This window comes from Lampetra planeri, chromosome 52 (assembly GCF_965212315.1).
Source record: "Lampetra planeri chromosome 52, kcLamPlan1.2.h2, whole genome shotgun sequence".
Classification (NCBI taxonomy): domain Eukaryota; kingdom Metazoa; phylum Chordata; class Hyperoartia; order Petromyzontiformes; family Petromyzontidae; genus Lampetra; species Lampetra planeri.
In genome coordinates, this window is record NC_136158.1 from 2,559,408 (window position 1) to 2,571,854 (window position 12,447).

The window sequence follows — 12,447 nt, forward strand, 5'->3', positions numbered from 1 at the left end:
AATCCTTGCAGTCACGAAAGCTTCAAATCTAGAACGCTACAGCAGACTTGCCAGCTCTTTGGTACCGGCAATCGTTAAAAAAAAACAATGTAAATAAACACAGGGTTTGATGAAACAAAGTAGTTGTAACTTACATTCCCGTGCTCAATTTGTTTTTGCAATGATTTACCTTCGAAAAAAAGGCATCTCGCACCCCCAGGGGGTGCATGCACACCAGGTTAAGAACCACTGCTCTCGTGCACGTTGAACTTCTTTCGCACCGTACGTAGCCAGCCGTGTTAATCTGATGCAGCGTTTCTCAGACGTCTTGTCCCGCGGACCATCCAGCCAATCATCCACCCCTGGTGACAAATCGCATCCACTTCTACTCCCTAAATACCACCCATACAAACTAATTAATATTACCGGAATTTATAAACTGTCTATAAGATTTGTTACAGGTTGTGGCGGGGGGTGGCGTTTCGATCTTCGGGATAGGGGTACTTTAATCAGGGTAGTTTACCGAACTTGGGTCGCTGGGTTCATAACGCTACGCGCTAACCGCCACACTACCACTCCCCACAACTGCGACAAGCACGCTTCCGCACACTCGCACACCGAACCCGCACAAGGAATAATACCGTTCTGCGAGTTTATTCAGGCTTAACAAAGTAGTCGCTGTTTCCGGGAGTGACGCCCATGAAGGACACAACGTTGGAATGGACAAATCTCCCGCGTATTTACGCTACGGCACCTGCTCACGCCTCGCACTCTGCCTGTATCTTCGCAGCCGTCACGCGGAGAGACGAGTCAGTTCGCGAGAGCCCAGAGATACATGCTGAGGTCTGATTATGCTCTAATTACTAATGCAAACAGACCTGCATTCCCTACGCCTTTTATCGGCACAAAGTTGTGTTCCTTACTTATACACAACAACCTTCACCGGCTCAGCTACTGGATGGGTGGCCCCATCCTGCCTCACCCCCCTTTGATTATAGGATCCGGCCGGTATCATTCCCTGCATATCAAATCTTTGCCAATTTCCCTCCTCTTGAGAAAACCCAGACAATTTTTGCTCGCTACGCAGGCTAGGGGTGAAAAACTCAGCGGAGGGGATCTGATACCGGGGCTAACGCTCTTAAGATTCCTAGGTGTTTGCCGAGGTGATGGTGTGTGTGTGTGTTGAGTGTGCGTGTGATGTCTCTCCCAACTCGGTGCCCGAGCAGCCTGTGCATCGCAGTGCCAACGCCCGAGGTCTTCCGGCTCCAGGAGAAGGCCCCAGGAGAGAGCCTGTGCAGAGGGCCCCAGCAGAGGGACCCAGCAGAGGGCCCAAGCAGAGGTCCTGTGCAGCCCCACCACTCCTCCGCCGGAGAAGCGCAGACCACAGCGGTCCGATGACTTGACGTGGCTGACGTGTGGCACGCCAGTTGGCGCCGATGAATGCCAAAGGCAGGAGGCACGACGCCCGGTCCCCGAACGAGGCGTTCACCCTGAACGTCCTTGCTGCTGCACTCCGTCACCCATGTGGGTTCCGAAGGCCAGGCCTCCATCAAGTAGGACTCTTCCACCCACTCGGCCGCATGAGAGTAATGTTCGACTGGCTGTAGGTTCAGTGCTGGGTTGAGCGTGAAGCTTGCGTTGGCTATCGCTGCGTGCGGTGTTGTGTTAGTTTGCTTATTATGTTAACGTAATTTATATAGCGAAAAGGGAACAGGAATGGTAGTGGTTATGAGGGGGAGTTTCAAGGGGTCGTGGGGTGAGCTGGGGTTTGTTTGGTCTTTCCAGCTTTGGGACTTTTGATTTGTGAGTGGTGTTTAGAGGAGGGTTCTTTCTGTCCACTCCTTATTTTCTTTTTCTCCTTGGAATGAGTCTGGAGAGCTGGTTTGAACTCCTTGCCACTCAATACCTCCCTCAGCATAACACTCTGTGGATCTTCCTCCTTCTTAAATGAAGTCACTGCAATACACGCACACGCACCACATCATCATGCACACCGTGTCACCACTCGCCCCTCTCTACGGCATGAGACATTATTACACACATCGTATCACTAAAGCACCACTTGCATCGACTTTCCTATGGCATTTTAACCCTTTCCCGTTCCTAGATGTCTGCAGGGTGGGTGTCCCTTTCACCGCCGAATCTTGGAATGCGAAAGCGGTGAGCTTTAATTGTATTTAGAGAGGCATAGTGCCATTGTTTTTAAACACATTGTACTCACCGCAGAAAACCGTAGCAACACGACCGCACTCTAATATAGCTGGCACCAAACTGTGCCACACGCCCTCACGCATTGCCTTGTGGGAGCCTCGGTACGGATAAAGTTATTTATTCTAGTTTTTCTTCCGGTGACGTACACGTACGTCATTGGATCGTACATCATCGAAGCGGAATTGGAAGAAAAACTGATGGCATACGTCATCAGAATGGGAAAGGGTTAAGAGCAGAGAATACGAGGTTATAAATGCCTGTGTTGAGTTAGAAAAGCCAGGTGATGGCACCTGAAATGGATTACATTTGTACATCCTGAAAAAAAGTGTGCGTTGGGCAATGAGCGGCGATGCGATAGACTGCACACATCACTACAGTAACCATCACTCGCATGGACTCGTACCAGCAGCCATAGTCAAGTTAAGTTGATTTGTTAACCAGGTGAGAACTCAAGAGACTAGTATAATTCTCAATAGCAAAAGTGGCCTGGGTCATCAACATGTACAAAAGCAACCGAAAAATGCTTTTGCGAATAAATAAATAAAAAGTACAGAAATGTGTCACATGACAAATCTAAAATATAACACAAATATAAATCAATATTGAATAATGAATTATTTGTAGCCTAAGTTGGGTCTGGCAGATTATTCGTTTAGAGATGCTTATACTAACATTTAGACCAATTGACTGACACAGAGCATAGAGAGAGAAGCATAGACTCACATAGAGAATAAGCAACTCACATAGAGACCCATGCTATTCAATACAGTAAAACCTTGGATTGCGAGTAACTTGGTCTGCGAGTGTTTTGCAAGACGAGCAACATTTTTAAATAAATATTAATTTGATAAACGAGTGAGGTCTTGCAATACGAGTAGCACATGTATACGCTTTGTCTGCCGAGCGTCACGTGATCACAACTGATATACGAGTGCTTTGATATACGAGTGCTTTGGATTACAAACACGTTTCCGGAACGAATTATGCTCGCAATCCAAGGTTTTACTGTACATAGTTAAGTGCATTCCCCCTGTTTTTTCAGGATAAAAATCTGGGAAGTGTCTTGTTTGGGGCACCACAGGCTGACCAAATATTTCACCACCGACCGCCGATCTCTGACAAGCACCGAGGCATTGATCCATCAAGCTTTCCTAGGCATTAGACAGAGTGCAGTTCTGGGTACCATGGCCCAGTGACGTGTAGCCCTACCGGCCTGTTATCTCACCGATAATGGCGATGATGAAGATGAGGATGACCACCAGCATACTGCATCCCAATAGCCGGAGGAGGTCAGGGTTCCCACGGATCCTGTTGAGGAAACCTAACATCACACCGCAACATAGTATAGCATGCACACCACACATGGCACGTCCAAGCGTTCCAACACCCCACAGTGCAAAACGTGTAATAGAATACTAAAAGACTACGTGTCATAGTATGCATCATCACACCGCAGCAAAGCATGCCAACACACTGCAACACGTCATAGCACACCACATCACATAAGTGAGACCCGTAGAGTGAATAAAAAATGGTATCCTGTGGTTGCAACAGCAGGCCATTCTGTGCTCGCCTTAATCGCAACATTTTAACTGACAGTATACGAAATGTTCAGATTATTATTTATTACGACACTTGTTTAACCAAAATGAACCTCACTGAGGCTGGTGACTCGTTTTCAGGAGGGTCCTGCCAAGTTTTTTCGCAGTCGTGGGCGATGGCTGCTACGTCTTATCACAATTGAGCAATTTGCGGGGTTATTTAAATTCGGCAAATTTGTACCACAGGATTATATGTGTACTGATCTTTCAAGTTCAAAGTATGAATAGAGTCAGTTAATTGGGTTCGACCATTTTTGTTCCACTGCTTTATGTCCATAGAAATTTAAATTGCAATTGAAAAACAAGATTGCCACCGGCATTTGTATGTAAATATGTAAAGGGAGTAAATGTGGTGATTCAGCGTTTGTGGTGAGGTGTGTGGCGTTGTCTGTGTGTGATATGTGGTTTGTGTGTTACATATAACGCTCGTGTAGTGTGGCTGCCTTGTGTGATATTCCACCTAGAAAAGGGTGGTGTTTATGATGGAGTTTGGGCAGTCAAGTGCGCAAGTGCATGATGGGATGTTGGTGGTGGTTTTCTAGTAGGTAATGTGAATAGTTGTAGAGTATGAGTGTGGTGGGGGCATATGCGGGATGTGTCAGTGTGGTGTAGTTTGGTGATGGGATGTTATTCTTACTACATGCGGAGCATTTGATGACCACCCGTTCACATGTGCCGCATTTCACTGCCGGCACTGATTTCCTATCTGCATCAACAAAAACATCACCATGAACATCATTAGCAGAGGAGGTCTATGTGTGTGCGTGCCTGTATGTGTGTATATGTCGTTACATATGGAGAGTGGTAGTGTAGTGGTTAGTGCGCTGCACTACTAACCTGGCTGCCTGAGTTCAAGTGTTGATAATTATCTATACTGGTCCCGGACCTCCCCTAGGTCGACTCAGCTTAAAATGAGAACCTGGTGCAATGTGTAAACATCACCACTGGTTAGCCAAAGGCGCTGGCCACCCACCCTCTCGTGTACCGTGCCGGCCTTGATAGGGTGCTCACTAACATCACTTGCCCCAAAAATCTGTTAAGGCTATACTGAGGCTCTTTGTCTTTGTTACATATGGGCAGTGGTATGTCGTGGTAAGCACACTGAACTACGAACCCAGTGACCCAAGTTGGATTATCCTGCTCACAGCCAACCATTTGTGATAAATATATGAACCGGTCCCGGGCTTCCCATACAACTGCTCAGCCTTAAATGAGTAACTGGTGCAGTGCCGCTGGTCGCTCACCACTTTGTGTACCGTGCCAGCCTGAACAGGTGTTCACGAACAGCACGTGCCCCAAAAGTCTGTTAAAGGCTATGGGGGGATCTTTTTGTGTGGTGATGAATGGGCATTGTGGTTACATGTGTGGCTTTGTGAGTGGTGGGTTTTTTAATCTCTTTGCTGGGAGAGAGAGAATAACAGAAGGACGAGACTGTTTAAGTTTGCTCCAGGAAGGCAAGGCCATTATCTGGCTTTCAGCGACGAACGTGATGACAACGTACAATTTGGGAAGGCGATACTCTCGCAGCAAAGTCTCTGGCGATGGGCAGGATGAGTTGCAGTTTTTATCTTTGTTTTTAACCAGCACATGAAAAGATGTGGCATCACTAGCTCTGTAGGAGTTTGTTCAGAACGAATCGGGTGTAGAATGAATGAACGTGCTGTGTATGTGCGCATAGTTCCTGTGTGTCATTTGGGGTGTGTGACCGCTCACCACAGTTTTCGCACGGCGCCTCTGCAAGCTCTGTGGATAAACAAACAAGAGCAATGCTCACGAATGAACAATTAAGCAATGATCATGGCACCTGATTAATTCAGATCGTGTGCAGGCGCTAGGTTGGATTGTTACATCGCAGAACCGTGACAGACGGTGACTGGGGAGGCCTTCATCCAGCAGTGGAATTAACTTGGCTGCTGATGATGATGAATGTCTAACCTCACATTTTTCTTTGTTAAATGTTTGGCTGCTCAATACCCATTCGTGGAGCACTCAGCGGGATCATCATTAAATTCATTGCCGAGAATCAAACCCAGTGTCTCAACCGTGCTCACCAAGTTTGAAAATGATTGTTTAACTAAACATTTTAACAATCGCAGTCCCAATGAACTTGGCTCGGTAAGCACAGGTGGGGGAAAAGGATTGGGGAGAATGTTGTTGGGTCACGATGACCAAGTCTCCAGTTTCAAGTTGATTTTGTGTCACCGGGTGGGAACTCCAGAGACCGAGATGAGTCGTATTTGTTTTTTTCGGTAAAGTCACGTAGGTAAAAAATCTAATAAAATATAACAACTAAATTAAAACACACTTAAGCGGTTGTGCTTTCGCTACGTTGTCCCCACCTGAAGAAGGACGCTTGTGTTGCGCCCGGAACGTCGTGATTTAATTTAGTTGCTTTCACTTATTTTATTTTTTACCTACGTGACTTTACCGAAAAAACCAGAGTATGAATCCTTGCAGTCACGAAAGCTTCAAATCTAGGAGTCTTATTTTCACGAGTGACCTGGGTCACCAACATGACAAAAGAAAAACTAAATAAAGTGCGGCTACGATGCCGATCCAGGACCAGCCCTGCGGCTAAACACTGGACATGGGAAACACGCGTTTGGCTTCAGTCTCTAAATCCCAGCTTCACTCTCACTCACGTTGGATCACTTCGTCGTATTCTCTTCCGAGAGTGATTAACTTCCTCAGCACATCTGAGGAAACAAGAACACCATCAATATCTGTACCATCAACACCATTACCACAATCGCCATCGCTAAAGCTATCAACACATTCATCGGTATTACCCTTAAAATGTATGTAATGATGAGTTATTATGGACCGCTTATTGAATGAGTTTCTCATTTTACAATTATTATGCTATAACAGTAGGATTATTCAGCTCAGATAACTTAACCACACTTTGACTACCGTTACAATTTCTCGAGCTGTCAATCGGATCCGGTGCCGCACGTCTGCAATCCAGAATTTGGAGGCAAGGGTTGGTTGGATCACGTGGACTTTTCACCCAACCCGGCTGGCTCTGCATCTAGTGGGTTCATATTATCTCATCTTAAAAGAAGGTATATAGCTCCTCATCCAAGGCGCTTTGCACAGAATTAACAATCGTACACATGAATGTAACGGTGGCGATGAGGTGAATGAAATAGATGAGAGGAAGCAATGAGGGGAAAATCTGTGATGATGCATGAATTCGGGAACAGCGAAAGTGATGACGGTAAATGATGATGAATGGATTGAATGAACGGGGAATGAGTGAAAGCATTATGAGAATATGAAGAGGGAAAAGTAACGGAGGGGGTTATGAGGGGGAGAATAAGGGGTCGTGGGGTGAGCTCGGGAAAATAAGTGAGTTTTGAGTGTGTGCTGGCCTTTTGGTGTTATCCCCCCGCACGTGATTTTTCTCTGGGTACGGTATCCTTCCCGCACCCAGTGAAACACGCCACTACATGAAATTGGAATTCATCCGTTACTTCCAGAATCTGACTGCATGGATAAATATGAAACAGTATTCCTACCACAGCTATGCTAATTATGCTACTTAGAAAAGTTAAAGTATTACCTGGAACATCGACGTCGCTTTTGCCACCCAACATTCCTGTAGACAGAGAGAGAGAGAGACAACGACAACGACTGATGAGACAATGTGCATCGGCCCCAATGCTACTTCAACTGTTTCAACAGACCGCGCAATGCGTGAGTTCTCCCAGTGGTGTGGCGTGAGATTGACCAGCAGTGGTGTGAGACCAGGGGGAGAGGGAGGTGAAAGGGTCTAGTGGTGGCGGGGCAACCCCATAGCGTGACCTTATTTAAAGGTGGCACACCAACCTCGACGCTGAGCAAACGTTAAACAAATAATTGAACAACTAAACACTATGTATGTTTGATAAAACACATGCATGTGAGGGAGCAACATTTACGCAGAAGGAACAGGTGATATTAGTCTACACATTGCTGCACCACCTTCTCAATAACGCTACTTGTACAAGTTCAAGTTTTACCTGGAATCTTCATTGATTTGAGGCTGTCAAATAATCCTGGAGAGAAAGAGAAAGACACAATGACAGATTAGGCAATGTACACAAACTCCAATGCTAATTGCATTCGCAGCGCAACTCTCAGACCGTGAAATGCGCGAGTTCACCCAGTGGTGTGGCGTGAGATTAGCAGTGGCGTGAGACCAGGAGGGGAGGGAGGTGAAAGGGGTAAGTGGTGGAGGGGCAACCCTGCAGCGTGACCTTCATTTAAAAGTGGGGGGAGGGGTCACGACTCAGTTAAGGCTTCACAAACTTTAAACGAATGTGAAACACTAAACACAATGTGTATGACACGATCTGCTATCGTCTGTCATTCATTCTGCCATTACCCGAAACAAAACCTATTATCTAATATTCATTTTAAGGCCACGGTTTTATTGACGAATGTGTTGAGTTTATGATGGTGTCATTTGTGCTTGTGCACCGCTGCCAACGCAGCAGCATCACCAACTAATTTGTGTTCATGAAGAAAGATTGTGACGCCCATTGCTTAATTGAACTCATGTTTGCTGTCCACTCCAGCCACTGCGGACAGTCTCCATACCAAATCATAACCGGCGTTCACCAAACGGGTGAACTCTGAAGTCAACCACCACTGGTGTTACATATGGCCCCAAGGAGGTGGGGGGAAGTCTATCCTGTGCTCAGATGTTGAGTGCCATGACACTGTATGTGTGTGTGTCTGGGGAGAGTAGTGACGGAGTGACTGAGCTCGCCTTGGGAAAAGTCACAATCCTCAGAGTTTATGAGCCCAGAACCGGATAAATCACTTTGTCAGTACCACCTGAGGTGGCATACATTTACTGGTTTCAATTTCTCTGTGGCCAATAACAGTGAATGATAAGATCCCCAATGCGAAATAAGAGGGGTTATCAGATTATTCACTTGTATCAGCCGCATACCTAAATTGGTACCGACTCAAATGTTGCAAACTGAGGTGGTACCAATTTATTTTCTGGTCCATGGACTATCATGTCCGTGCAATGAGCATTAGCAGTAAGACTAAGAAACAGATTTATATGTGTGGTGCTGAGCGAGTGTGGTTGTGGTGGTGTGGTTGTGAATGTGGTGTGGTGGTGAGGGCATGCTGTGATGTTGTTTTGGTGGTAAGTGTGGTGAGTGCATAACATTCACCCTTTGGCTTCATAGAGTCAATGATATCGACAACCTTCTTCATGTAAATCGGCGCCACGTCGTCAAAATCGACTGTGAAGACACAAAAATCGATCGTACCATCAACTGCCACCACTGACAGTAGCATGAAAGTATCAGCAACACTACCTTTGACTTCCGCACCTCCAATTACCACGGTTGGCTACGTACGGTGCGGAAGAAGTTCAACATACATACACACATAGCACCAGGTTCACATCTTCAGCAAAATAAACATTTGATGAGGTGGGGGAAATTTACCGGTATTCACACAGTGCTCCTCGTCAGCACCCGGGCCCACCCCAGAGACAGTGAATTATGTCCCTTGAAGAATGGCTATTGCCCGAAAAGTTGCCCGTTATCTATTTTTCCTTTAAAGGCAACACCGTTATGGACGAATGTGTTGGGTTTTACGAGATCCAACTCCACACGTGCCGGTCTCGAATTCACATGCTCAATACATACATTTGTCAAGGAGTTGGCTCCTGATTGGAAGTTCACTTTCACCAATCACTCAAGGCTTCACTAAGCGTTGTTGACTTTAGTAAGTGTTGTATGTTTGAGCAAAATTTTTGAAAAATCGATAGGATTAACATATATACACATGTAAACTTCCTTTTAAAATTTGTATACCACTCCAAAACAGGACAAACGTTTCATTTTCTTGGTTCTTTCGGTAAAGTCACGTAGAAGGGAAATAATAAAAATAAAACATAATAAAATAATTCTCACGACGTTTCGGCCACAACGCAAGCAGCCGTCCTCAGGTGAAGAACAGGTCTGTCGGAAAGACAGCGTCTGACAGACCTGTTCTTCACCTGAGGACGGCTGCTTGCGTTGTGGCCGAAACGTCGTGAGAATAATTTAATAATTTATTATTTATTATTATTTTATTATTTCCCTTCTACGTAACTTTACCAAAAGAACCAAGAAGATGAATCCCTGCAGTCACGAAAGCTTTAAATCGAAATTTAAACGTTTCATTTTTAGACCATGCAGTATAAGTCATAGATACATCTGTTAATTCCTATATGGTATGAGGAATTAATGTCATCCGTTTTCATTCTGTCACTTTCAAATGTCAGAAATCCAAAACTGTAAGGTGAACAAAAGGTAACAATGGCTCGTACTACTGGCTGATTGGCTAGTTGGTTAGTGCTCAATGGCGGGCTAGTACTCGTCAATTATTGGTTAGTTATCAAGGGTTAGGTGCGATGTTCGTGTTTAACTGGACGGTGAGCTCCTCCCAATTGCAAAATGTCACCTTCTCAGTTTCGTGTCGCCTGTTCAGTTCAGGATTGAGTGTGGTGATTGAGAGCAGAGATTGACATAGGGGTTTGAGAGCAGAGATAGAAAGATAGTGAGGAGTGACAGAGGGGGTTGAGAGCTGGGATTGAGAGCTGAAATAGAGTGGGGGTTGATCGAGTGGTTTGAGAAATGGGATTGACAGAGGGGTTTAAAAGTGGGGAATGAGAGTAGGGATTTTACAGTGCCACCTGTATGTATGTTGAACTTCTTTCGCAATGTACATAGCCAACCATGCTAATCGGAAGTGCAGGGGAAGGACAACAATCTAAACACAAAAAGCAGTTTTAAAGAAATGAGTTTCCTTTTCAGACTCTGTCTCCTCGACAGACCTGTTCTCCACCTGAGGACGGCTACTTGCGTTGTGGCCGAAACGTCGTGAGAATTATTTTATGATGTTTTATTGTTATTATTTTATTATTTCCATTCTACGTGACTTTACCGAAAGAGCCAAGAAGAAAATGAGTTTCCACTTACACAGAAAGGGGGCCTCTTTGCTGCCAATCTCCATGATGACGTTATCAACTTGTTGCATCTGCTCCGCGCTCAAGCCTTGGATTGGCACCTTGAGCTGTGTCCGCACGGTCTCAAAGATCGGTGAGCAGCGCAGGCAGCTGAGCACTGGGCTCACGGGCCAGAGCAGCAGAAGCAGCAGCATTGGCAGGGTCCCGGGAAACATCGTGGAGCAAGAAGTGAGACCCAACAGCAGCGACACAACCACCTCTCCTAAACACAACCACACACAGCATTGGCTCTCTGGTGCCCGAAACAGTAAACATAATTGGAACAAAAATGTAACCACTGAAACCACAATCAGCAATACGGAACCACATTACCACTAAACAACCACCAGCGACTTTACGCAAACTTACCACTGAACGCAATACACAACCACTTTACTCAACACAATTACCGCTACAATACGCAATTGCCACTTAACACAGCCACCCCAAACAAGGAACACATTCATCTTCTTGGTTTTTTCGGTAAAGTCACGTAGAAGGGAAGTAATAAAATAATAAAAATAAAACATATTAAACATATATTACGTGACTTTACCGAAAAAACCAAGAAGATGAATCCCTGCAGTCACGAAAGCTTTAAATCGAAAAGGAACACATTATCCACCAGGCATCAACCACTAAACACAACCAACATTCACAAAGATTACGACGGCAGAAGGGGCCGTCCATAAATGACGTCACGCGATTGTGGACGATTTTTTACCCCCCCCCCTCAAATATGACGTCACAAAGCTCGGCCGACCCCCCCCCCCAAACCATATTTCCATTTTTAAAATAAAACATGCTTCAAATCACTTTAAACTATTGTCATTGTAGTGCGTATTTAATGTGGCGATGCACTCTGATGTTGTAGGAGTATTGTTATAACAATTCTATATGTTTGGTTCTTTCGGTAAGGTCACGTAGAAGGGAAACAATAAATAATAAAAATGTAAAACAATAAAATTCTCACGACGTTTCGATTGCAACACAGGCAATCGTCATCAGGTGTGAAATCCACAGCAAGAACATTTGAAGTGGCATTGTTTTCTTAACGTCAGCACCACGGACAGCGACTTGGCAGTTGTTCAGATGGACGAGTCCATCTATATTCTTGGTTCTTTCGGTAAAGTCACGTAGAAGGGAAATAATACAATAATACAAATATAAAACAATACAAATTCTCACGACGTTTCGACTGCAACACAAGCAATCATCGGCAACACAAGCAATCATCAGTCGAAACGTAGTGAGAATTTTTATTGTTTAATATTCGTATTATTTTATTATTTCCCTTCTTCGTGACTTTACCGAAAGAACCAAGAATACGTGTACAAGTATATGAGTTTAGCCATGCGCTTACCTTAACGCGTGAGGGGAATAAATTTTTGTATCTTTTTTTAAGTGGTCGTCTTTCTTGTAATCGTGGCACACAAAAAATGTCGCAAGACGATCTCCAACGGTTGTTTTTGTTGTAATTAATGATCTGCGCGTCGATTAAAATCGTTAAAATGTTTACGGCCGCTCGCGATTTAGCCTCGTGCGTTCCCGCCTCCAAATCTGACGCTAATTTATGACCGACGTCACCGTGCGCGTCATAACAAAAAACAAAAAACTCAGTGACGTCATTCAACAGTGTCCCATCTCCTCCGGTGA

The 12,447-nt window shown here is 45.0% G+C and overlaps 1 protein-coding gene across 2 annotated transcripts; it reads right to left on the reverse strand.

The window, feature by feature from the left end:
• Positions 1–617: 617 nt before the first annotated feature.
• Positions 618–12,344, reverse strand: LOC144734672 (uncharacterized). 2 transcript variants are annotated; one of them, XM_078616963.1, is made up of 10 exons: positions 12,155–12,344; positions 10,766–11,014; positions 8,966–9,037; positions 7,796–7,831; positions 7,357–7,392; positions 6,434–6,487; positions 5,505–5,534; positions 4,429–4,497; positions 3,416–3,511; positions 618–1,935 (listed from the first exon to the last, which is right to left on the reverse strand). In XM_078616963.1, the coding sequence occupies exons 2-10, from the start codon at positions 10,965–10,967 to the stop codon at positions 1,721–1,723; spliced, it is 810 nt and encodes a 269-aa protein (XP_078473089.1). In that variant the 5' UTR covers positions 10,968–11,014; positions 12,155–12,344; the 3' UTR covers positions 618–1,720. The 2 variants fall into 2 exon arrangements, with proteins under 2 accessions (XP_078473089.1, XP_078473090.1); XM_078616964.1 differs by lacking the exon at positions 12,155–12,344 and having other exon boundaries at positions 10,766–11,273.
• Between the last annotated feature and the right edge of the window lie 103 nt (positions 12,345–12,447).